This window comes from Electrona antarctica, assembly GCF_951216825.1.
Source record: "Electrona antarctica genome assembly, chromosome: 3".
Classification (NCBI taxonomy): Eukaryota; Metazoa; Chordata; class Actinopteri; order Myctophiformes; family Myctophidae; genus Electrona; species Electrona antarctica.
Genome location: NC_136808.1, coordinates 16,018,573 through 16,046,142, shown reverse-complemented (window position 1 = coordinate 16,046,142; position 27,570 = coordinate 16,018,573). Strand labels below are relative to the sequence as shown.

General features: G+C 35.9%; 1 protein-coding gene across 2 annotated transcripts in view; it reads left to right on the top strand.

The window, feature by feature from the left end:
- Positions 1 to 27,570, top strand: part of dpep1 (dipeptidase 1) — a 56,783-nt gene that overhangs the window by 10,977 nt on the left and 18,236 nt on the right. For both annotated transcript variants that reach the window (XM_079497843.1, XM_079497844.1), the window contains exon 8: positions 1,002 to 1,077. In XM_079497843.1, the coding sequence (XP_079353969.1) occupies positions 1,002 to 1,077 (76 nt within the window). The remainder of the gene's footprint in view (positions 1 to 1,001; positions 1,078 to 27,570) is intronic.

Below are 27,570 nucleotides of genomic sequence, written 5' to 3'. Positions count from 1 at the left end.
TTGGTCTGGGCTCCTTTGAACTAATTACTTGGCGTAAGTAGTGTGGGCCACACCACTTACGCCGAGTAATTAGTGGTCAAGTAATTAGTAATTAGTGGCCAAGTAATTAACTCCATGGAGGCGATCAGACTGTGGCACTGTTGAGGTGGCCTGTAGCTCATCTGCTTCTTGGGGCTGGTGTTTTATGGCGTTCAGGTCAGGCTAGTTGGCTGGTCAGTCAAATGCAGTATAATACCATGGTCAGTACACCAGTTAGCCTGCTAGTAGTTTTGGCACTGTGGGCAGGTGCCAATTCTTGCTGGAAAAGGAAATCAGCATCTCCATAAAGCTTGTCAACATACAGAAACACAAAGTGCTCTAAAATCTCCTGGTAGATGGCTGTGTTGGCTCATGTAATTTATGATTTATTTATATATTATATTACGGGGAGGAAATGAATTTTTCCACAATGTATATTTTTGAGGGGTGCTAACCCCTCTAACCCTATATACAGGTTTAATGTTTGTCTTTAGTTCAATGTGTTTAATAAACACCATTGACAATGAAGGGAAAACTTACATCATTTTGTAACTCATTACGTCATATTGTCTCTTTATGTAAATGGCATTTAATGTTTGTGTTGGCACCGTTTGTTCAGCCTTTGTCACTGTTGAGGAAGGAAGCCCAGGTTTGCTTTGATAACATTTTTGTGGTCTCATAAAATATTCTTATATTTTGAGATAGGATTTTTTGATTTTCATGAGCTGCATGCCATAATCATCAAGGTTTTAAAAAAAGGTTTAAAATATTTCACTTTATGCGCAATGAATTGAGAATATATGAAAGTTTCACTTTTTGAAGACTTACGGAAGAAAATGAACTTTTGCTTAATGTTTTTGAGAAGGCGCTGTACATATCAATTGCAGAAATCAGTCCTAGTAACGCTTCCATAGTCTTCTCTAACTAGATAATAGTATTTGTCATTTTCAAACGTGCTCATCCACTGCTTTGTGTCTCCATAGATCATTTTGACCACATAAAGAAGGTGGCAGGGGCTCACATCATTGGATTTGGAGGGGATTATGACGGGGTGACAAGGTAAATTAATAAACTGTTGGCAACGGTGTGGTTCCAGTTTGTTACCACTGTGTGTCACTGTTGCTTTGGTGAAGTTTGGGGTGGAAAGTGAAAAATGATGCTCCCTGCATGATACTTTCTCCAAATCTTAATGAAAATTTGTATGGGAAGGAAAAGGAATACACACGCACAGATGTACGCACACATGCATGCACACACACACACACACACATACGCACGCACGCACGCACGCACGCACGCACGCACGCACGCACGCACGCACTGCACGCACACACGAACACACACACACACACACACACACACACACACACACACACACACACACACACACACACACACACACACACACACACACACACACACACACACACACACACACACACACACACTGTCTTCACAGTAAGCTGAATTATAAAAAGTGTGAATGGAGTTTCTAGGTGAAAGTGATTTTGTTTTACGTGCCATAACCTGCCATTGGCTGGGCCCCATTATACATTTCTCAAATTTGAAAACGACATACTATAGTTCATGGTTTCGGAAGACATACTATAGTATGTCGTTTTTCATGATTTTGGAGGTTTAAAAAAAATGATGAAAATCATGAAAAAACGACATACTATAGTTCATGGTTTCAGAAGACATACTATGTCGTTTTTCATGATTTTGAAGGTTTTTAAAAAATGATGAAAATCATGAAAAAACGACATACTATAGGTTTTGGAACACATACCAGGCTCTTTACCCAGTGAGCCACTGTGCTTGCTGTGTATTATTAAAAAGCCAAATAGATAAGGACAGAAAAGCCAGAGGCTTGTTTCCATTGTGATTCATAAACATTCGAACGTCTAGATAAACAACATCACAACAAACGATATACAAATCTCCTGTTATTTCTTTCTTTAATTTTTCGTATCAATGTTGTTACTCAAAGGCAAAGGAAGACTGTGTTCTGGCAGGTAGCAATTAACGCAGTGGGTTAGGAGTTAGGACACTGCCTACATGATCTGTAGGTTGTACTCAAGTCTTTACTTTAAAGACCGATTTCCAAAAAAAAAAGCAGCATGTAATGGCTGGTACCAATGGCCCTGTGGGCTAGTCATACGCGACACCACAGGATACCTTGAAGGTTCAAACCACGTGTCGGGTAGGCTACTGATAAATAACAGTAAGCTCAATGATAAAAAGTGTGAATGGAGTTTCTAGGTGAAAGTGACTTTTTGACGTGCCAAAATCTGCCATTGACCCCCATTATAGATTTCTCAAATTTGAAAGCACTATATTTCTAAAACTATGAAACATTTCAAAGATTCATTTTCAGGCAAACATGTCCACCATAAGATGAACCTAAATAGGTGTGAATGGGGTTTCTAGGTGTAAGTATGTAGGACTAGTAGCATGCCAAAGTTGGTGCTATTGCCATTGAGAATGCATTGGGCGTTTAAGTTAAATAACTCAGAAACTACAAAACATTTCAAAGTAAAAAGTTCCAGCATGTGTCTCCACAGTAAGCTGAATTATAAAAAGTGTGAATGGAGTTTCTAGGTGAAAGTGACTTTTTGAAGTGCCAAAATCTGCCATTGACCCCCATTATAGATTTCTCAAATTTGAAAGCACTATATTTCTAAAACTATGAAACATTTAAAAGATTCCTTTTCAGGCAAACATGTCCACCATAAGATGAACCTAAATAGGTGTGAATGGGGTTTCTAGGTGTAAGTATGTAGGACTAGTAGCATGCCAAAGTTTGTGCTATTGCCATTGAGAATGCATTGGGCGTTTAAGTTAAATAACTCAGAAACTACAAAACATTTTAAAGTAAAAAGTTCCAGCATGTGTCTCCACAGTAAGCTGCATTATACAAAGTGTGAATGGAGTTTCTAGGTGAAAGTGACTTTTTGAAGTGCCAAAATCTGCCATTGACCCCCATTATAGATTTCTCAAATTTGAAAGCACTATATTTCTAAAACTATGAAACATTTAAAAGATTCCTTTTCAGGCAAACATGTCCACCATAAGATGAACCTAAATAGGTGTGAATGGGGTTTCTAGGTGTAAGTATGTAGGACTAGTAGCATGCCAAAGTTTGTGCTATTGCCATTGAGAATGCATTGGGCGTTTAAGTTAAATAACTCAGAAACTACAAAACATTTTAAAGTAAAAAGTTCCAGCATGTGTCTCCACAGTAAGCTGCATTATACAAAGTGTGAATGGAGTTTCTAGGTGAAAGTGACTTTTTGACGTGCCAAAATCTGCCATTGACCGCCATTATAGATTTCTCAAATTTGAAAGCACTATATTTCTAAAACTATAAAACATTTAAAAGATTCCTTTTCAGGCAAACATGTCCACCATAAGATGAACCTAAATAGGTGTGAATGGGGTTTCTAGGTGTAAGTATGTAGGACTAGTAGCATGCCAAAGTTTGTGCTATTGCCATTGAGAATGCATTGGGCGTTTAAGTTAAATAACTCAGAAACTACAAAACATTTTAAAGTAAAAAGTTCCAGCATGTGTCTCCACAGTAAGCTGCATTATACAAAGTGTGAATGGAGTTTCTAGGTGAAAGTGACTTTTTGAAGTGCCAAAATCTGCCATTGACCCCCATTATAGATTTCTCATATTTGAAAGCACTATATTTCTAAAACTATGAAACATTTAAAAGATTCCTTTTCAGGCAAACATGTCCACCATAAGATGAACCTAAATAGGTGTGAATGGGGTTTCTAGGTGTAAGTATGTAGGACTAGTAGCATGCCAAAGTTTGTGCTATTGCCATTGAGAATGCATTGGGCGTTTAAGTTAAATAACTCAGAAACTACAAAACATTTTAAAGTAAAAAGTTCCAGCATGTGTCTCCACAGTAAGCTGCATTATACAAAGTGTGAATGGAGTTTCTAGGTGAAAGTGACTTTTTGACGTGCCAAAATCTGCCATTGACCGCCATTATAGATTTCTCAAATTTGAAAGCACTATATTTCTAAAACTATGAAACATTTCAAAGATTCATTTTCAGGTAAACATGTCCACCATAAGATGAACCTAAATAGGTGTGAATGGGGTTTCTAGGTGTAAGTATGTAGGACGAGTAGCATGCCAAAGTTGGTGCTATTGCCATTGAGAATGCATTGGGCGTTTAAGTTAAATAACTCAGAAACTACAAAACATTTCAAAGTAAAAAGTTCCAGCATGTGTCTCCACAGTAAGCTGAATTATAAAAAGTGTGAATGGAGTTTCTAGGTGAAAGTGACTTTTTGAAGTGCCAAAATCTGCCATTGACCCCCATTATAGATTTCTCAAATTTGAAAGCACTATATTTCTAAAACTATGAAACATTTAAAAGATTCCTTTTCAGGCAAACATGTCCACCATAAGATGAACCTAAATAGGTGTGAATGGGGTTTCTAGGTGTAAGTATGTAGGACTAGTAGCATGCCAAAGTTTGTGCTATTGCCATTGAGAATGCATTGGGCGTTTAAGTTAAATAACTCAGAAACTACAAAACATTTTAAAGTAAAAAGTTCCAGCATGTGTCTCCACAGTAAGCTGCATTATACAAAGTGTGAATGGAGTTTCTAGGTGAAAGTGACTTTTTGAAGTGCCAAAATCTGCCATTGACCCCCATTATAGATTTCTCAAATTTGAAAGCACTATATTTCTAAAACTATGAAACATTTAAAAGATTCCTTTTCAGGCAAACATGTCCACCATAAGATGAACCTAAATAGGTGTGAATGGGGTTTCTAGGTGTAAGTATGTAGGACTAGTAGCATGCCAAAGTTTGTGCTATTGCCATTGAGAATGCATTGGGCGTTTAAGTTAAATAACTCAGAAACTACAAAACATTTCAAAGTAAAAAGTTCCAGCATGTGTCTCCACAGTAAGCTGAATTATAAAAAGTGTGAATGGAGTTTCTAGGTGAAAGTGACTTTTTGAAGTGCCAAAATCTGCCATTGACCCCCATTATAGATTTCTCAAATTTGAAAGCACTATATTTCTAAAACTATTAAACATTTAAAAGATTCCTTTTCAGGCAAACATGTCCACCATAAGATGAACCTAAATAGGTGTGAATGGGGTTTCTAGGTGTAAGTATGTAGGACTAGTAGCATGCCAAAGTTTGTGCTATTGCCATTGAGAATGCATTGGGCGTTTAAGTTAAATAACTCAGAAACTACAAAACATTTTAAAGTAAAAAGTTCCAGCATGTGTCTCCACAGTAAGCTGCATTATACAAAGTGTGAATGGAGTTTCTAGGTGAAAGTGACTTTTTGACGTGCCAAAATCTGCCATTGACCGCCATTATAGATTTCTCAAATTTGAAAGCACTATATTTCTAAAACTATGAAACATTTCAAAGATTCATTTTCAGGCAAACATGTCCACCATAAGATGAACCTAAATAGGTGTGAATGGGGTTTCTAGGTGTAAGTATGTAGGACGAGTAGCATGCCAAAGTTGGTGCTATTGCCATTGAGAATGCATTGGGCGTTTAAGTTAAATAACTCAGAAACTACAAAACATTTCAAAGTAAAAAGTTCCAGCATGTGTCTCCACAGTAAGCTGAATTATAAAAAGTGTGAATGGAGTTTCTAGGTGAAAGTGACTTTTTGAAGTGCCAAAATCTGCCATTGACCCCCATTATAGATTTCTCAAATTTGAAAGCACTATATTTCTAAAACTATGAAACATTTAAAAGATTCCTTTTCAGGCAAACATGTCCACCATAAGATGAACCTAAATAGGTGTGAATGGGGTTTCTAGGTGTAAGTATGTAGGACTAGTAGCATGCCAAAGTTTGTGCTATTGCCATTGAGAATGCATTGGGCGTTTAAGTTAAATAACTCAGAAACTACAAAACATTTTAAAGTAAAAAGTTCCAGCATGTGTCTCCACAGTAAGCTGCATTATACAAAGTGTGAATGGAGTTTCTAGGTGAAAGTGACTTTTTGAAGTGCCAAAATCTGCCATTGACCCCCATTATAGATTTCTCAAATTTGAAAGCACTATATTTCTAAAACTATGAAACATTTAAAAGATTCCTTTTCAGGCAAACATGTCCACCATAAGATGAACCTAAATAGGTGTGAATGGGGTTTCTAGGTGTAAGTATGTAGGACTAGTAGCATGCCAAAGTTTGTGCTATTGCCATTGAGAATGCATTGGGCGTTTAAGTTAAATAACTCAGAAACTACAAAACATTTCAAAGTAAAAAGTTCCAGCATGTGTCTCCACAGTAAGCTGAATTATAAAAAGTGTGAATGGAGTTTCTAGGTGAAAGTGACTTTTTGAAGTGCCAAAATCTGCCATTGACCCCCATTATAGATTTCTCAAATTTGAAAGCACTATATTTCTAAAACTATGAAACATTTAAAAGATTCCTTTTCAGGCAAACATGTCCACCATAAGATGAACCTAAATAGGTGTGAATGGGGTTTCTAGGTGTAAGTATGTAGGACTAGTAGCATGCCAAAGTTTGTGCTATTGCCATTGAGAATGCATTGGGCGTTTAAGTTAAATAACTCAGAAACTACAAAACATTTTAAAGTAAAAAGTTCCAGCATGTGTCTCCACAGTAAGCTGCATTATACAAAGTGTGAATGGAGTTTCTAGGTGAAAGTGACTTTTTGAAGTGCCAAAATCTGCCATTGACCCCCATTATAGATTTCTCAAATTTGAAAGCACTATATTTCTAAAACTATGAAACATTTAAAAGATTCCTTTTCAGGCAAACATGTCCACCATAAGATGAACCTAAATAGGTGTGAATGGGGTTTCTAGGTGTAAGTATGTAGGACTAGTAGCATGCCAAAGTTTGTGCTATTGCCATTGAGAATGCATTGGGCGTTTAAGTTAAATAACTCAGAAACTACAAAACATTTCAAAGTAAAAAGTTCCAGCATGTGTCTCCACAGTAAGCTGAATTATAAAAAGTGTGAATGGAGTTTCTAGGTGAAAGTGACTTTTTGAAGTGCCAAAATCTGCCATTGACCCCCATTATAGATTTCTCAAATTTGAAAGCACTATATTTCTAAAACTATGAAACATTTAAAAGATTCCTTTTCAGGCAAACATGTCCACCATAAGATGAACCTAAATAGGTGTGAATGGGGTTTCTAGGTGTAAGTATGTAGGACTAGTAGCATGCCAAAGTTTGTGCTATTGCCATTGAGAATGCATTGGGCGTTTAAGTTAAATAACTCAGAAACTACAAAACATTTTAAAGTAAAAAGTTCCAGCATGTGTCTCCACAGTAAGGTGCATTATACAAAGTGTGAATGGAGTTTCTAGGTGAAAGTGACTTTTTGAAGTGCCAAAATCTGCCATTGACCCCCATTATAGATTTCTCAAATTTGAAAGCACTATATTTCTAAAACTATGAAACATTTAAAAGATTCCTTTTCAGGCAAACATGTCCACCATAAGATGAACCTAAATAGGTGTGAATGGGGTTTCTAGGTGTAAGTATGTAGGACTAGTAGCATGCCAAAGTTTGTGCTATTGCCATTGAGAATGCATTGGGCGTTTAAGTTAAATAACTCAGAAACTACAAAACATTTTAAAGTAAAAAGTTCCAGCATGTGTCTCCACAGTAAGCTGCATTATACAAAGTGTGAATGGAGTTTCTAGGTGAAAGTGACTTTTTGAAGTGCCAAAATCTGCCATTGACCCCCATTATAGATTTCTCATATTTGAAAGCACTATATTTCTAAAACTATGAAACATTTAAAAGATTCCTTTTCAGGCAAACATGTCCACCATAAGATGAACCTAAATAGGTGTGAATGGGGTTTCTAGGTGTAAGTATGTAGGACTAGTAGCATGCCAAAGTTTGTGCTATTGCCATTGAGAATGCATTGGGCGTTTAAGTTAAATAACTCAGAAACTACAAAACATTTGAAAGTAAAAAGTTCCAGCATGTGTCTCCACAGTAAGCTGCATTATACAAAGTGTGAATGGAGTTTCTAGGTGAAAGTGACTTTTTGACGTGCCAAAATCTGCCATTGACCGCCATTATAGATTTCTCAAATTTGAAAGCACTATATTTCTAAAACTATGAAACATTTCAAAGATTCATTTTCAGGCAAACATGTCCACCATAAGATGAACCTAAATAGGTGTGAATGGGGTTTCTAGGTGTAAGTATGTAGGACTAGTAGCATGCCAAAGTTTGTGCTATTGCCATTGAGAATGCATTGGGCGTTTAAGTTAAATAACTCAGAAACTACAAAACATTTCAAAGTAAAAAGTTCCAGCATGTGTCTCCACAGTAAGCTGAATTATAAAAAGTGTGAATGGAGTTTCTAGGTGAAAGTGACTTTTTGAAGTGCCAAAATCTGCCATTGACCCCCATTATAGATTTCTCAAATTTGAAAGCACTATATTTCTAAAACTATGAAACATTTAAAAGATTCCTTTTCAGGCAAACATGTCCACCATAAGATGAACCTAAATAGGTGTGAATGGGGTTTCTAGGTGTAAGTATGTAGGACTAGTAGCATGCCAAAGTTTGTGCTATTGCCATTGAGAATGCATTGGGCGTTTAAGTTAAATAACTCAGAAACTACAAAACATTTTAAAGTAAAAAGTTCCAGCATGTGTCTCCACAGTAAGGTGCATTATACAAAGTGTGAATGGAGTTTCTAGGTGAAAGTGACTTTTTGAAGTGCCAAAATCTGCCATTGACCCCCATTATAGATTTCTCAAATTTGAAAGCACTATATTTCTAAAACTATGAAACATTTAAAAGATTCCTTTTCAGGCAAACATGTCCACCATAAGATGAACCTAAATAGGTGTGAATGGGGTTTCTAGGTGTAAGTATGTAGGACTAGTAGCATGCCAAAGTTTGTGCTATTGCCATTGAGAATGCATTGGGCGTTTAAGTTAAATAACTCAGAAACTACAAAACATTTTAAAGTAAAAAGTTCCAGCATGTGTCTCCACAGTAAGCTGCATTATACAAAGTGTGAATGGAGTTTCTAGGTGAAAGTGACTTTTTGACGTGCCAAAATCTGCCATTGACCGCCATTATAGATTTCTCAAATTTGAAAGCACTATATTTCTAAAACTATGAAACATTTCAAAGATTCATTTTCAGGCAAACATGTCCACCATAAGATGAACCTAAATAGGTGTGAATGGGGTTTCTAGGTGTAAGTATGTAGGACGAGTAGCATGCCAAAGTTGGTGCTATTGCCATTGAGAATGCATTGGGCGTTTAAGTTAAATAACTCAGAAACTACAAAACATTTCAAAGTAAAAAGTTCCAGCATGTGTCTCCACAGTAAGCTGAATTATAAAAAGTGTGAATGGAGTTTCTAGGTGAAAGTGACTTTTTGAAGTGCCAAAATCTGCCATTGACCCCCATTATAGATTTCTCAAATTTGAAAGCACTATATTTCTAAAACTATGAAACATTTAAAAGATTCCTTTTCAGGCAAACATGTCCACCATAAGATGAACCTAAATAGGTGTGAATGGGGTTTCTAGGTGTAAGTATGTAGGACGAGTAGCATGCCAAAGTTGGTGCTATTGCCATTGAGAATGCATTGGGCGTTTAAGTTAAATAACTCAGAAACTACAAAACATTTCAAAGTAAAAAGTTCCAGCATGTGTCTCCACAGTAAGCTGAATTATAAAAAGTGTGAATGGAGTTTCTAGGTGAAAGTGACTTTTTGAAGTGCCAAAATCTGCCATTGACCCCCATTATAGATTTCTCAAATTTGAAAGCACTATATTTCTAAAACTATGAAACATTTAAAAGATTCCTTTTCAGGCAAACATGTCCACCATAAGATGAACCTAAATAGGTGTGAATGGGGTTTCTAGGTGTAAGTATGTAGGACTAGTAGCATGCCAAAGTTTGTGCTATTGCCATTGAGAATGCATTGGGCGTTTAAGTTAAATAACTCAGAAACTACAAAACATTTTAAAGTAAAAAGTTCCAGCATGTGTCTCCACAGTAAGCTGCATTATACAAAGTGTGAATGGAGTTTCTAGGTGAAAGTGACTTTTTGAAGTGCCAAAATCTGCCATTGACCCCCATTATAGATTTCTCAAATTTGAAAGCACTATATTTCTAAAACTATGAAACATTTAAAAGATTCCTTTTCAGGCAAACATGTCCACCATAAGATGAACCTAAATAGGTGTGAATGGGGTTTCTAGGTGTAAGTATGTAGGACTAGTAGCATGCCAAAGTTTGTGCTATTGCCATTGAGAATGCATTGGGCGTTTAAGTTAAATAACTCAGAAACTACAAAACATTTTAAAGTAAAAAGTTCCAGCATGTGTCTCCACAGTAAGCTGCATTATACAAAGTGTGAATGGAGTTTCTAGGTGAAAGTGACTTTTTGACGTGCCAAAATCTGCCATTGACCGCCATTATAGATTTCTCAAATTTGAAAGCACTATATTTCTAAAACTATGAAACATTTAAAAGATTCCTTTTCAGGCAAACATGTCCACCATAAGATGAACCTAAATAGGTGTGAATGGGGTTTCTAGGTGTAAGTATGTAGGACGAGTAGCATGCCAAAGTTGGTGCTATTGCCATTGAGAATGCATTGGGCGTTTAAGTTAAATAACTCAGAAACTACAAAACATTTCAAAGTAAAAAGTTCCAGCATGTGTCTCCACAGTAAGCTGAATTATAAAAAGTGTGAATGGAGTTTCTAGGTGAAAGTGACTTTTTGAAGTGCCAAAATCTGCCATTGACCGCCATTATAGATTTCTCAAATTTGAAAGCACTATATTTCTAAAACTATGAAACATTTCAAAGATTCATTTTCAGGCAAACATGTCCACCATAAGATGAACCTAAATAGGTGTGAATGGGGTTTCTAGGTGTAAGTATGTAGGACGAGTAGCATGCCAAAGTTGGTGCTATTGCCATTGAGAATGCATTGGGCGTTTAAGTTAAATAACTCAGAAACTACAAAACATTTCAAAGTAAAAAGTTCCAGCATGTGTCTCCACAGTAAGCTGAATTATAAAAAGTGTGAATGGAGTTTCTAGGTGAAAGTGACTTTTTGAAGTGCCAAAATCTGCCATTGACCCCCATTATAGATTTCTCAAATTTGAAAGCACTATATTTCTAAAACTATGAAACATTTAAAAGATTCCTTTTCAGGCAAACATGTCCACCATAAGATGAACCTAAATAGGTGTGAATGGGGTTTCTAGGTGTAAGTATGTAGGACTAGTAGCATGCCAAAGTTTGTGCTATTGCCATTGAGAATGCATTGGGCGTTTAAGTTAAATAACTCAGAAACTACAAAACATTTTAAAGTAAAAAGTTCCAGCATGTGTCTCCACAGTAAGCTGCATTATACAAAGTGTGAATGGAGTTTCTAGGTGAAAGTGACTTTTTGAAGTGCCAAAATCTGCCATTGACCCCCATTATAGATTTCTCAAATTTGAAAGCACTATATTTCTAAAACTATGAAACATTTAAAAGATTCCTTTTCAGGCAAACATGTCCACCATAAGATGAACCTAAATAGGTGTGAATGGGGTTTCTAGGTGTAAGTATGTAGGACTAGTAGCATGCCAAAGTTTGTGCTATTGCCATTGAGAATGCATTGGGCGTTTAAGTTAAATAACTCAGAAACTACAAAACATTTCAAAGTAAAAAGTTCCAGCATGTGTCTCCACAGTAAGCTGAATTATAAAAAGTGTGAATGGAGTTTCTAGGTGAAAGTGACTTTTTGAAGTGCCAAAATCTGCCATTGACCCCCATTATAGATTTCTCAAATTTGAAAGCACTATATTTCTAAAACTATGAAACATTTAAAAGATTCCTTTTCAGGCAAACATGTCCACCATAAGATGAACCTAAATAGGTGTGAATGGGGTTTCTAGGTGTAAGTATGTAGGACTAGTAGCATGCCAAAGTTTGTGCTATTGCCATTGAGAATGCATTGGGCGTTTAAGTTAAATAACTCAGAAACTACAAAACATTTTAAAGTAAAAAGTTCCAGCATGTGTCTCCACAGTAAGCTGCATTATACAAAGTGTGAATGGAGTTTCTAGGTGAAAGTGACTTTTTGAAGTGCCAAAATCTGCCATTGACCCCCATTATAGATTTCTCAAATTTGAAAGCACTATATTTCTAAAACTATGAAACATTTAAAAGATTCCTTTTCAGGCAAACATGTCCACCATAAGATGAACCTAAATAGGTGTGAATGGGGTTTCTAGGTGTAAGTATGTAGGACTAGTAGCATGCCAAAGTTTGTGCTATTGCCATTGAGAATGCATTGGGCGTTTAAGTTAAATAACTCAGAAACTACAAAACATTTGAAAGTAAAAAGTTCCAGCATGTGTCTCCACAGTAAGCTGCATTATACAAAGTGTGAATGGAGTTTCTAGGTGAAAGTGACTTTTTGACGTGCCAAAATCTGCCATTGACCGCCATTATAGATTTCTCAAATTTGAAAGCACTATATTTCTAAAACTATGAAACATTTCAAAGATTCATTTTCAGGCAAACATGTCCACCATAAGATGAACCTAAATAGGTGTGAATGGGGTTTCTAGGTGTAAGTATGTAGGACGAGTAGCATGCCAAAGTTGGTGCTATTGCCATTGAGAATGCATTGGGCGTTTAAGTTAAATAACTCAGAAACTACAAAACATTTCAAAGTAAAAAGTTCCAGCATGTGTCTCCACAGTAAGCTGAATTATAAAAAGTGTGAATGGAGTTTCTAGGTGAAAGTGACTTTTTGAAGTGCCAAAATCTGCCATTGACCCCCATTATAGATTTCTCAAATTTGAAAGCACTATATTTCTAAAACTATGAAACATTTAAAAGATTCCTTTTCAGGCAAACATGTCCACCATAAGATGAACCTAAATAGGTGTGAATGGGGTTTCTAGGTGTAAGTATGTAGGACTAGTAGCATGCCAAAGTTTGTGCTATTGCCATTGAGAATGCATTGGGCGTTTAAGTTAAATAACTCAGAAACTACAAAACATTTTAAAGTAAAAAGTTCCAGCATGTGTCTCCACAGTAAGCTGCATTATACAAAGTGTGAATGGAGTTTCTAGGTGAAAGTGACTTTTTGAAGTGCCAAAATCTGCCATTGACCCCCATTATAGATTTCTCAAATTTGAAAGCACTATATTTCTAAAACTATGAAACATTTAAAAGATTCCTTTTCAGGCAAACATGTCCACCATAAGATGAACCTAAATAGGTGTGAATGGGGTTTCTAGGTGTAAGTATGTAGGACTAGTAGCATGCCAAAGTTTGTGCTATTGCCATTGAGAATGCATTGGGCGTTTAAGTTAAATAACTCAGAAACTACAAAACATTTCAAAGTAAAAAGTTCCAGCATGTGTCTCCACAGTAAGCTGAATTATAAAAAGTGTGAATGGAGTTTCTAGGTGAAAGTGACTTTTTGAAGTGCCAAAATCTGCCATTGACCCCCATTATAGATTTCTCAAATTTGAAAGCACTATATTTCTAAAACTATGAAACATTTAAAAGATTCCTTTTCAGGCAAACATGTCCACCATAAGATGAACCTAAATAGGTGTGAATGGGGTTTCTAGGAGTAAGTATGTAGGACTAGTAGCATGCCAAAGTTTGTGCTATTGCCATTGAGAATGCATTGGGCGTTTAAGTTAAATAACTCAGAAACTACAAAACATTTTAAAGTAAAAAGTTCCAGCATGTGTCTCCACAGTAAGCTGCATTATACAAAGTGTGAATGGAGTTTCTAGGTGAAAGTGACTTTTTGAAGTGCCAAAATCTGCCATTGACCCCCATTATAGATTTCTCAAATTTGAAAGCACTATATTTCTAAAACTATGAAACATTTAAAAGATTCCTTTTCAGGCAAACATGTCCACCATAAGATGAACCTAAATAGGTGTGAATGGGGTTTCTAGGTGTAAGTATGTAGGACTAGTAGCATGCCAAAGTTTGTGCTATTGCCATTGAGAATGCATTGGGCGTTTAAGTTAAATAACTCAGAAACTACAAAACATTTTAAAGTAAAAAGTTCCAGCATGTGTCTCCACAGTAAGCTGCATTATACAAAGTGTGAATGGAGTTTCTAGGTGAAAGTGACTTTTTGACGTGCCAAAATCTGCCATTGACCGCCATTATAGATTTCTCAAATTTGAAAGCACTATATTTCTAAAACTATGAAACATTTCAAAGATTCATTTTCAGGCAAACATGTCCACCATAAGATGAACCTAAATAGGTGTGAATGGGGTTTCTAGGTGTAAGTATGTAGGACGAGTAGCATGCCAAAGTTGGTGCTATTGCCATTGAGAATGCATTGGGCGTTTAAGTTAAATAACTCAGAAACTACAAAACATTTCAAAGTAAAAAGTTCCAGCATGTGTCTCCACAGTAAGCTGAATTATAAAAAGTGTGAATGGAGTTTCTAGGTGAAAGTGACTTTTTGAAGTGCCAAAATCTGCCATTGACCCCCATTATAGATTTCTCAAATTTGAAAGCACTATATTTCTAAAACTATGAAACATTTAAAAGATTCCTTTTCAGGCAAACATGTCCACCATAAGATGAACCTAAATAGGTGTGAATGGGGTTTCTAGGTGTAAGTATGTAGGACGAGTAGCATGCCAAAGTTGGTGCTATTGCCATTGAGAATGCATTGGGCGTTTAAGTTAAATAACTCAGAAACTACAAAACATTTCAAAGTAAAAAGTTCCAGCATGTGTCTCCACAGTAAGCTGAATTATAAAAAGTGTGAATGGAGTTTCTAGGTGAAAGTGACTTTTTGAAGTGCCAAAATCTGCCATTGACCCCCATTATAGATTTCTCAAATTTGAAAGCACTATATTTCTAAAACTATGAAACATTTAAAAGATTCCTTTTCAGGCAAACATGTCCACCATAAGATGAACCTAAATAGGTGTGAATCGGGTTTCTAGGTGTAAGTATGTAGGACTAGTAGCATGCCAAAGTTTGTGCTATTGCCATTGAGAATGCATTGGGCGTTTAAGTTAAATAACTCAGAAACTACAAAACATTTCAAAGTAAAAAGTTCCAGCATGTGTCTCCACAGTAAGCTGAATTATAAAAAGTGTGAATGGAGTTTCTAGGTGAAAGTGACTTTTTGAAGTGCCAAAATCTGCCATTGACCCCCATTATAGATTTCTCAAATTTGAAAGCACTATATTTCTAAAACTATGAAACATTTCAAAGATTCATTTTCAGGCAAACATGTCCACCATAAGATGAACCTAAATAGGTGTGAATGGGGTTTCTAGGTGTAAGTATGTAGGACGAGTAGCATGCCAAAGTTGGTGCTATTGCCATTGAGAATGCATTGGGCGTTTAAGTTAAATAACTCAGAAACTACAAAACATTTCAAAGTAAAAAGTTCCAGCATGTGTCTCCACAGTAAGCTGAATTATAAAAAGTGTGAATGGAGTTTCTAGGTGAAAGTGACTTTTTGAAGTGCCAAAATCTGCCATTGACCCCCATTATAGATTTCTCAAATTTGAAAGCACTATATTTCTAAAACTATGAAACATTTAAAAGATTCCTTTTCAGGCAAACATGTCCACCATAAGATGAACCTAAATAGGTGTGAATCGGGTTTCTAGGTGTAAGTATGTAGGACTAGTAGCATGCCAAAGTTTGTGCTATTGCCATTGAGAATGCATTGGGCGTTTAAGTTAAATAACTCAGAAACTACAAAACATTTCAAAGTAAAAAGTTCCAGCATGTGTCTCCACAGTAAGCTGAATTATAAAAAGTGTGAATGGAGTTTCTAGGTGAAAGTGACTTTTTGAAGTGCCAAAATCTGCCATTGACCCCCATTATAGATTTCTCAAATTTGAAAGCACTATATTTCTAAAACTATGAAACATTTAAAAGATTCCTTTTCAGGCAAACATGTCCACCATAAGATGAACCTAAATAGGTGTGAATGGGGTTTCTAGGTGTAAGTATGTAGGACGAGTAGCATGCCAAAGTTGGTGCTATTGCCATTGAGAATGCATTGGGCGTTTAAGTTAAATAACTCAGAAACTACAAAACATTTCAAAGTAAAAAGTTCCAGCATGTGTCTCCACAGTAAGCTGAATTATAAAAAGTGTGAATGGAGTTTCTAGGTGAAAGTGACTTTTTGAAGTGCCAAAATCTGCCATTGACCCCCATTATAGATTTCTCAAATTTGAAAGCACTATATTTCTAAAACTATGAAACATTTAAAAGATTCCTTTTCAGGCAAACATGTCCACCATAAGATGAACCTAAATAGGTGTGAATCGGGTTTCTAGGTGTAAGTATGTAGGACTAGTAGCATGCCAAAGTTTGTGCTATTGCCATTGAGAATGCATTGGGCGTTTAAGTTAAATAACTCAGAAACTACAAAACATTTCAAAGTAAAAAGTTCCAGCATGTGTCTCCACAGTAAGCTGAATTATAAAAATCACACCCGTGTGAACTGAGTGGTGTAAGGTTTTATATAGCATGATCAGCTGTGGTCTGACGTAATGTCTGACGTAATGAAATAAGGTAAGGTATTATGTAGCCTGATCAGCTCTGATCTGACGTAATGAAATCACACCCGGATGTGATTTCACAACTGGCTTTTTCTGCGCAGAGAAAATGACCACGGTTGCTACGGTCATCCAGTTCACCCGGGTGTGATTTAATTACGTCAGAAATTATTTTGAACATAGCAACCATGCTCATTTTTTTCTGCACACAAAAGCCAGTTGTAGGAGTGGTTTACACCACTCAAAAAAGTGTGAATGGAGTTTCTAGGTGAAAGTGACTTTTTGAAGTGCCAAAATCTGCCATTGACCCCCATTATAGATTTCTCAAATTTGAAAGCACTATATTTCTAAAACTATGAAACATTTAAAAGATTCCTTTTCAGGCAAACATGTCCACCATAAGATGAACCTAAATAGGTGTGAATGGGGTTTCTAGGTGTAAGTATGTAGGACTAGTAGCATGTCAAAGTTTGTGCTATTGCCATTGAGAATGCATTGGGCGTTTAAGTTAAATAACTCAGAAACTACAAAACATTTTAAAGTAAAAAGTTCCAGCATGTGTCTCCACAGTAAGCTGCATTATACAAAGTGTGAATGGAGTTTCTAGGTGAAAGTGACTTTTTGAAGTGCCAAAATCTGCCATTGACCCCCATTATAGATTTCTCAAATTTGAAAGCACTATATTTCTAAAACTATGAAACATTTAAAAGATTCCTTTTCAGGCAAACATGTCCACCATAAGATGAACCTAAATAGGTGTGAATGGGGTTTCTAGGTGTAAGTATGTAGGACTAGTAGCATGCCAAAGTTTGTGCTATTGCCATTGAGAATGCATTGGGCGTTTAAGTTAAATAACTCAGAAACTACAAAACATTTCAAAGTAAAAAGTTCCAGCATGTGTCTCCACAGTAAGCTGAATTATAAAAAGTGTGAATGGAGTTTCTAGGTGAAAGTGACTTTTTGAAGTGCCAAAATCTGCCATTGACCCCCATTATAGATTTCTCAAATTTGAAAGCACTATATTTCTAAAACTATGAAACATTTAAAAGATTCCTTTTCAGGCAAACATGTCCACCATAAGATGAACCTAAATAGGTGTGAATGGGGTTTCTAGGTGTAAGTATGTAGGACTAGTAGCATGCCAAAGTTTGTGCTATTGCCATTGAGAATGCATTGGGCGTTTAAGTTAAATAACTCAGAAACTACAAAACATTTTAAAGTAAAAAGTTCCAGCATGTGTCTCCACAGTAAGCTGCATTATACAAAGTGTGAATGGAGTTTCTAGGTGAAAGTGACTTTTTGAAGTGCCAAAATCTGCCATTGACCCCCATTATAGATTTCTCAAATTTGAAAGCACTATATTTCTAAAACTATGAAACATTTAAAAGATTCCTTTTCAGGCAAACATGTCCACCATAAGATGAACCTAAATAGGTGTGAATGGGGTTTCTAGGTGTAAGTATGTAGGACTAGTAGCATGCCAAAGTTTGTGCTATTGCCATTGAGAATGCATTGGGCGTTTAAGTTAAATAACTCAGAAACTACAAAACATTTTAAAGTAAAAAGTTCCAGCATGTGTCTCCACAGTAAGCTGCATTATACAAAGTGTGAATGGAGTTTCTAGGTGAAAGTGACTTTTTGAAGTGCCAAAATCTGCCATTGACCCCCATTATAGATTTCTCAAATTTGAAAGCACTATATTTCTAAAACTATGAAACATTTAAAAGATTCCTTTTCAGGCAAACATGTCCACCATAAGATGAACCTAAATAGGTGTGAATGGGGTTTCTAGGTGTAAGTATGTAGGACTAGTAGCATGCCAAAGTTTGTGCTATTGCCATTGAGAATGCATTGGGCGTTTAAGTTAAATAACTCAGAAACTACAAAACATTTCAAAGTAAAAAGTTCCAGCATGTGTCTCCACAGTAAGCTGAATTATAAAAAGTGTGAATGGAGTTTCTAGGTGAAAGTGACTTTTTGAAGTGCCAAAATCTGCCATTGACCCCCATTATAGATTTCTCAAATTTGAAAGCACTATATTTCTAAAACTATGAAACATTTAAAAGATTCCTTTTCAGGCAAACATGTCCACCATAAGATGAACCTAAATAGGTGTGAATGGGGTTTCTAGGTGTAAGTATGTAGGACTAGTAGCATGCCAAAGTTTGTGCTATTGCCATTGAGAATGCATTGGGCGTTTAAGTTAAATAACTCAGAAACTACAAAACATTTCAAAGTAAAAAGTTCCAGCATGTGTCTCCACAGTAAGCTGAATTATAAAAAGTGTGAATGGAGTTTCTAGGTGAAAGTGACTTTTTGAAGTGCCAAAATCTGCCATTGACCCCCATTATAGATTTCTCAAATTTGAAAGCACTATATTTCTAAAACTATGAAACATTTAAAAGATTCCTTTTCAGGCAAACATGTCCACCATAAGATGAACCTAAATAGGTGTGAATGGGGTTTCTAGGTGTAAGTATGTAGGACTAGTAGCATGCCAAAGTTTGTGCTATTGCCATTGAGAATGCATTGGGCGTTTAAGTTAAATAACTCAGAAACTACAAAACATTTTAAAGTAAAAAGTTCCAGCATGTGTCTCCACAGTAAGCTGCATTATACAAAGTGTGAATGGAGTTTCTAGGTGAAAGTGACTTTTTGAAGTGCCAAAATCTGCCATTGACCCCCATTATAGATTTCTCAAATTTGAAAGCACTATATTTCTAAAACTATGAAACATTTAAAAGATTCCTTTTCAGGCAAACATGTCCACCATAAGATGAACCTAAATAGGTGTGAATGGGGTTTCTAGGTGTAAGTATGTAGGACTAGTAGCATGCCAAAGTTTGTGCTATTGCCATTGAGAATGCATTGGGCGTTTAAGTTAAATAACTCAGAAACTACAAAACATTTTAAAGTAAAAAGTTCCAGCATGTGTCTCCACAGTAAGCTGCATTATACAAAGTGTGAATGGAGTTTCTAGGTGAAAGTGACTTTTTGACGTGCCAAAATCTGCCATTGACCGCCATTATAGATTTCTCAAATTTGAAAGCACTATATTTCTAAAACTATGAAACATTTCAAAGATTCATTTTCAGGCAAACATGTCCACCATAAGATGAACCTAAATAGGTGTGAATGGGGTTTCTAGGTGTAAGTATGTAGGACGAGTAGCATGCCAAAGTTGGTGCTATTGCCATTGAGAATGCATTGGGCGTTTAAGTTAAATAACTCAGAAACTACAAAACATTTCAAAGTAAAAAGTTCCAGCATGTGTCTCCACAGTAAGCTGAATTATAAAAAGTGTGAATGGAGTTTCTAGGTGAAAGTGACTTTTTGAAGTGCCAAAATCTGCCATTGACCCCCATTATAGATTTCTCAAATTTGAAAGCACTATATTTCTAAAACTATGAAACATTTAAAAGATTCCTTTTCAGGCAAACATGTCCACCATAAGATGAACCTAAATAGGTGTGAATCGGGTTTCTAGGTGTAAGTATGTAGGACTAGTAGCATGCCAAAGTTTGTGCTATTGCCATTGAGAATGCATTGGGCGTTTAAGTTAAATAACTCAGAAACTACAAAACATTTCAAAGTAAAAAGTTCCAGCATGTGTCTCCACAGTAAGCTGCATTATACAAAGTGTGAATGGAGTTTCTAGGTGAAAGTGACTTTTTGAAGTGCCAAAATCTGCCATTGACCCCCATTATAGATTTCTCAAATTTGAAAGCACTATATTTCTAAAACTATGAAACATTTAAAAGATTCCTTTTCAGGCAAACATGTCCACCATAAGATGAACCTAAATAGGTGTGAATGGGGTTTCTAGGTGTAAGTATGTAGGACTAGTAGCATGCCAAAGTTTGTGCTATTGCCATTGAGAATGCATTGGGCGTTTAAGTTAAATAACTCAGAAACTACAAAACATTTTAAAGTAAAAAGTTCCAGCATGTGTCTCCACAGTAAGCTGCATTATACAAAGTGTGAATGGAGTTTCTAGGTGAAAGTGACTTTTTGACGTGCCAAAATCTGCCATTGACCGCCATTATAGATTTCTCAAATTTGAAAGCACTATATTTCTAAAACTATGAAACATTTAAAAGATTCATTTTCAGGCAAACATGTCCACCATAAGATGAACCTAAATAGGTGTGAATGGGGTTTCTAGGTGTAAGTATGTAGGACGAGTAGCATGCCAAAGTTGGTGCTATTGCCATTGAGAATGCATTGGGCGTTTAAGTTAAATAACTCAGAAACTACAAAACATTTCAAAGTAAAAAGTTCCAGCATGTGTCTCCACAGTAAGCTGAATTATAAAAAGTGTGAATGGAGTTTCTAGGTGAAAGTGACTTTTTGAAGTGCCAAAATCTGCCATTGACCCCCATTATAGATTTCTCAAATTTGAAAGCACTATATTTCTAAAACTATGAAACATTTAAAAGATTCCTTTTCAGGCAAACATGTCCACCATAAGATGAACCTAAATAGGTGTGAATGGGGTTTCTAGGTGTAAGTATGTAGGACTAGTAGCATGCCAAAGTTGGTGCTATTGCCATTGAGAATGCATTGGGCGTTTAAGTTAAATAACTCAGAAACTACAAAACATTTTAAAGTAAAACGTTCCAGCATGTGTCTCCACAGTAAGCTGCATTATACAAAGTGTGAATGGAGTTTCTAGGTGAAAGTGACTTTTTGACGTGCCAAAATCTGCCATTGACCCCCATTATAGATTTCTCAAATTTGAAAGCACTATATTTCTAAAACTATGAAACATTTCAAAGATTCATTTTCAGGCAAACATGTCCACCATAAGATGAACCTAAATAGGTGTGAATGGGGTTTCTAGGTGTAAGTATGTAGGACGAGTAGCATGCCAAAGTTGGTGCTATTGCCATTGAGAATGCATTGGGCGTTTAAGTTAAATAACTCAGAAACTACAAAATATTTCAAAGTAAAAAGTTCCAGCATGTGTCTCCACAGTAAGCTGAATTATAAAAAGTGTGAATGGAGTTTCTAGGTGAAAGTGACTTTTTGACGTGCCAAAATCTGCCATTGACCCCCATTATAGATTTCTCAAATTTGAAAGCACTATATTTCTAAAACTATGAAACATTTCAAAGATTCATTTTCAGGCAAACATGTCCACCATAAGATGAACCTAAATAGGTGTGAATGGGGTTTCTAGGTGTAAGTATGTAGGACTAGTAGCATGCCAAAGTTGGTGCTATTGCCATTGAGAATGCATTGGGCGTTTAAGTTAAATAACTCTGAAACTACAAAACATTTCAAAGTAAAAAGTTCCAGCATGTGTCTCCACAGTAAGCTGAATTATAAAAAGTGTGCATGGAGTTTCTAGGTGAAAGTGACTTTTTGAAGTGCCAAAATCTGCCATTGACCCCCATTATAGATTTCTCAAATTTGAAAGCACTATATTTCTAAAACTATGAAACATTTAAAAGATTCCTTTTCAGGCAAACATGTCCACCATAAGATGAACCTAAATAGGTGTGAATGGGGTTTCTAGGTGTAAGTATGTAGGACTAGTAGCATGCCAAAGTTGGTGCTATTGCCATTGAGAATGCATTGGGCGTTTAAGTTAAATAACTCAGAAACTACAAAACATTTTAAAGTAAAAAGTTCCAGCATGTGTCTCCACAGTAAGCTGCATTATACAAAGTGTGAATGGAGTTTCTAGGTGAAAGTGACTTTTTGAAGTGCCAAAATCTGCCATTGACCCCCATTATAGATTTCTCAAATTTGAAAGCACTATATTTCTAAAACTATGAAACATTTAAAAGATTCCTTTTCAGGCAAACATGTCCACCATAAGATGAACCTAAATAGGTGTGAATGGGGTTTCTAGGTGTAAGTATGTAGGACTAGTAGCATGCCAAAGTTTGTGCTATTGCCATTGAGAATGCATTGGGCGTTTAAGTTAAATAACTCAGAAACTACAAAACATTTTAAAGTAAAAAGTTCCAGCATGTGTCTCCACAGTAAGCTGCATTATACAAAGTGTGAATGGAGTTTCTAGGTGAAAGTGACTTTTTGACGTGCCAAAATCTGCCATTGACCGCCATTATAGATTTCTCAAATTTGAAAGCACTATATTTCTAAAACTATGAAACATTTCAAAGATTCATTTTCAGGCAAACATGTCCACCATAAGATGAACCTAAATAGGTGTGAATGGGGTTTCTAGGTGTAAGTATGTAGGACGAGTAGCATGCCAAAGTTGGTGCTATTGCCATTGAGAATGCATTGGGCGTTTAAGTTAAATAACTCAGAAACTACAAAACATTTCAAAGTAAAAAGTTCCAGCATGTGTCTCCACAGTAAGCTGAATTATAAAAAGTGTGAATGGAGTTTCTAGGTGAAAGTGACTTTTTGAAGTGCCAAAATCTGCCATTGACCCCCATTATAGATTTCTCAAATTTGAAAGCACTATATTTCTAAAACTATGAAACATTTAAAAGATTCCTTTTCAGGCAAACATGTCCACCATAAGATGAACCTAAATAGGTGTGAATCGGGTTTCTAGGTGTAAGTATGTAGGACTAGTAGCATGCCAAAGTTTGTGCTATTGCCATTGAGAATGCATTGGGCGTTTAAGTTAAATAACTCAGAAACTACAAAACATTTCAAAGTAAAAAGTTCCAGCATGTGTCTCCACAGTAAGCTGCATTATACAAAGTGTGAATGGAGTTTCTAGGTGAAAGTGACTTTTTGAAGTGCCAAAATCTGCCATTGACCCCCATTATAGATTTCTCAAATTTGAAAGCACTATATTTCTAAAACTATGAAACATTTAAAAGATTCCTTTTCAGGCAAACATGTCCACCATAAGATGAACCTAAATAGGTGTGAATGGGGTTTCTAGGTGTAAGTATGTAGGACTAGTAGCATGCCAAAGTTTGTGCTATTGCCATTGAGAATGCATTGGGCGTTTAAGTTAAATAACTCAGAAACTACAAAACATTTTAAAGTAAAAAGTTCCAGCATGTGTCTCCACAGTAAGCTGCATTATACAAAGTGTGAATGGAGTTTCTAGGTGAAAGTGACTTTTTGACGTGCCAAAATCTGCCATTGACCGCCATTATAGATTTCTCAAATTTGAAAGCACTATATTTCTAAAACTATGAAACATTTCAAAGATTCATTTTCAGGCAAACATGTCCACCATAAGATGAACCTAAATAGGTGTGAATGGGGTTTCTAGGTGTAAGTATGTAGGACGAGTAGCATGCCAAAGTTGGTGCTATTGCCATTGAGAATGCATTGGGCGTTTAAGTTAAATAACTCAGAAACTACAAAACATTTCAAAGTAAAAAGTTCCAGCATGTGTCTCCACAGTAAGCTGAATTATAAAAAGTGTGAATGGAGTTTCTAGGTGAAAGTGACTTTTTGAAGTGCCAAAATCTGCCATTGACCCCCATTATAGATTTCTCAAATTTGAAAGCACTATATTTCTAAAACTATGAAACATTTAAAAGATTCCTTTTCAGGCAAACATGTCCACCATAAGATGAACCTAAATAGGTGTGAATGGGGTTTCTAGGTGTAAGTATGTAGGACTAGTAGCATGCCAAAGTTTGTGCTATTGCCATTGAGAATGCATTGGGCGTTTAAGTTAAATAACTCAGAAACTACAAAACATTTTAAAGTAAAAAGTTCCAGCATGTGTCTCCACAGTAAGCTGCATTATACAAAGTGTGAATGGAGTTTCTAGGTGAAAGTGACTTTTTGACGTGCCAAAATCTGCCATTGACCCCCATTATAGATTTCTCAAATTTGAAAGCACTATATTTCTAAAACTATGAAACATTTCAAAGATTCATTTTCAGGCAAACATGTCCACCATAAGATGAACCTAAATAGGTGTGAATGGGGTTTCTAGGTGTAAGTATGTAGGACGAGTAGCATGCCAAAGTTGGTGCTATTGCCATTGAGAATGCATTGGGCGTTTAAGTTAAATAACTCAGAAACTACAAAATATTTCAAAGTAAAAAGTTCCAGCATGTGTCTCCACAGTAAGCTGAATTATAAAAAGTGTGAATGGAGTTTCTAGGTGAAAGTGACTTTTTGACGTGCCAAAATCTGCCATTGACCCCCATTATAGATTTCTCAAATTTGAAAGCACTATATTTCTAAAACTATGAAACATTTCAAAGATTCATTTTCAGGCAAACATGTCCACCATAAGATGAACCTAAATAGGTGTGAATGGGGTTTCTAGGTGTAAGTATGTAGGACTAGTAGCATGCCAAAGTTGGTGCTATTGCCATTGAGAATGCATTGGGCGTTTAAGTTAAATAACTCTGAAACTACAAAACATTTCAAAGTAAAAAGTTCCAGCATGTGTCTCCACAGTAAGCTGAATTATAAAAAGTGTGCATGGAGTTTCTAGGTGAAAGTGACTTTTTGAAGTGCCAAAATCTGCCATTGACCCCCATTATAGATTTCTCAAATTTGAAAGCACTATATTTCTAAAACTATGAAACATTTAAAAGATTCCTTTTCAGGCAAACATGTCCACCATAAGATGAACCTAAATAGGTGTGAATGGGGTTTCTAGGTGTAAGTATGTAGGACTAGTAGCATGCCAAAGTTGGTGCTATTGCCATTGAGAATGCATTGGGCGTTTAAGTTAAATAACTCAGAAACTACAAAACATTTCAAAGTAAAAAGTTCCAGCATGTGTCTCCACAGTAAGCTGAATTATAAAAAGTGTGAATGGAGTTTCTTGGTGAAAGTGACTTTTTGACGTGCCAAAATCTGCCATTGACCCCCATTTTAGATTTCTCAAATTTGAAAGCACTATATTTCTAAAACTATGAAACATTTCAAAGATTCATTTTCAGGCAAACATGTCCACCATAAGATGAACCTAAATAGGTGTGAATGGGGTTTCTAGGTGTAAGTATGTAGGACGAGTAGCATGCCAAAGTTGGTGCTATTGCCATTGAGAATGCATTGGGCGTTTAAGTTAAATAACTCAGAAACTACAAAACATTTCAAAGTAAAAAGTTCCAGCATGTGTCTCCACAGTAAGCTGAATTATAAAAAGTGTGAATGGAGTTTCTAGGTGAAAGTGACTTTTTGAAGTGCCAAAATCTGCCATTGACCCCCATTATAGATTTCTCAAATTTGAAAGCACTATATTTCTAAAACTATGAAACATTTAAAAGATTCCTTTTCAGGCAAACATGTCCACCATAAGATGAACCTAAATAGGTGTGAATGGGGTTTCTAGGTGTAAGTATGTAGGACGAGTAGCATGCCAAAGTTGGTGCTATTGCCATTGAGAATGCATTGGGCGTTTAAGTTAAATAACTCAGAAACTACAAAACATTTCAAAGTAAAAAGTTCCAGCATGTGTCTCCACAGTAAGCTGAATTATAAAAAGTGTGAATGGAGTTTCTAGGTGAAAATTTGAAAGCACTATATTTCTAAAACTATGAAACATTTAAAAGATTCCTTTTCAGGCAAACATGTCCACCATAAGATGAACCTAAATAGGTGTGAATCGGGTTTCTAGGTGTAAGTATGTAGGACTAGTAGCATGCCAAAGTTTGTGCTATTGCCATTGAGAATGCATTGGGCGTTTAAGTTAAATAACTCAGAAACTACAAAACATTTCAAAGTAAAAAGTTCCAGCATGTGTCTCCACAGTAAGCTGAATTATAAAAAGTGTGAATGGAGTTTCTAGGTGAAAGTGACTTTTTGAAGTGCCAAAATCTGCCATTGACCCCCATTATAGATTTCTCAAATTTGAAAGCACTATATTTCTAAAACTATGAAACATTTCAAAGATTCATTTTCAGGCAAACATGTCCACCATAAGATGAACCTAAATAGGTGTGAATGGGGTTTCTAGGTCTAAGTATGTAGGACGAGTAGCATGCCAAAGTTGGTGCTATTGCCATTGAGAATGCATTGGGCGTTTAAGTTAAATAACTCAGAAACTACAAAACATTTCAAAGTAAAAAGTTCCAGCATGTGTCTCCACAGTAAGCTGAATTATAAAAAGTGTGAATGGAGTTTCTAGGTGAAAGTGACTTTTTGAAGTGCCAAAATCTGCCATTGACCCCCATTATAGATTTCTCAAATTTGAAAGCACTATATTTCTAAAACTATGAAACATTTAAAAGATTCCTTTTCAGGCAAACATGTCCACCATAAGATGAACCTAAATAGGTGTGAATGGGGTTTCTAGGTGTAAGTATGTAGGACGAGTAGCATGCCAAAGTTGGTGCTATTGCCATTGAGAATGCATTGGGCGTTTAAGTTAAATAACTCAGAAACTACAAAACATTTCAAAGTAAAAAGTTCCAGCATGTGTCTCCACAGTAAGCTGAATTATAAAAAGTGTGAATGGAGTTTCTAGGTGAAAGTGACTTTTTGAAGTGCCAAAATCTGCCATTGACCCCCATTATAGATTTCTCAAATTTGAAAGCACTATATTTCTAAAACTATGAAACATTTAAAAGATTCCTTTTCAGGCAAACATGTCCACCATAAGATGAACCTAAATAGGTGTGAATCGGGTTTCTAGGTGTAAGTATGTAGGACTAGTAGCATGCCAAAGTTTGTGCTATTGCCATTGAGAATGCATTGGGCGTTTAAGTTAAATAACTCAGAAACTACAAAACATTTCAAAGTAAAAAGTTCCAGCATGTGTCTCCACAGTAAGCTGAATTATAAAAAGTGTGAATGGAGTTTCTAGGTGAAAGTGACTTTTTGAAGTGCCAAAATCTGCCATTGACCCCCATTATAGATTTCTCAAATTTGAAAGCACTATATTTCTAAAACTATGAAACATTTAAAAGATTCCTTTTCAGGCAAACATGTCCACCATAAGATGAACCTAAATAGGTGTGAATGGGGTTTCTAGGTGTAAGTATGTAGGACTAGTAGCATGCCAAAGTTTGTGCTATTGCCATTGAGAATGCATTGGGCGTTTAAGTTAAATAACTCAGAAACTACAAAACATTTTAAAGTAAA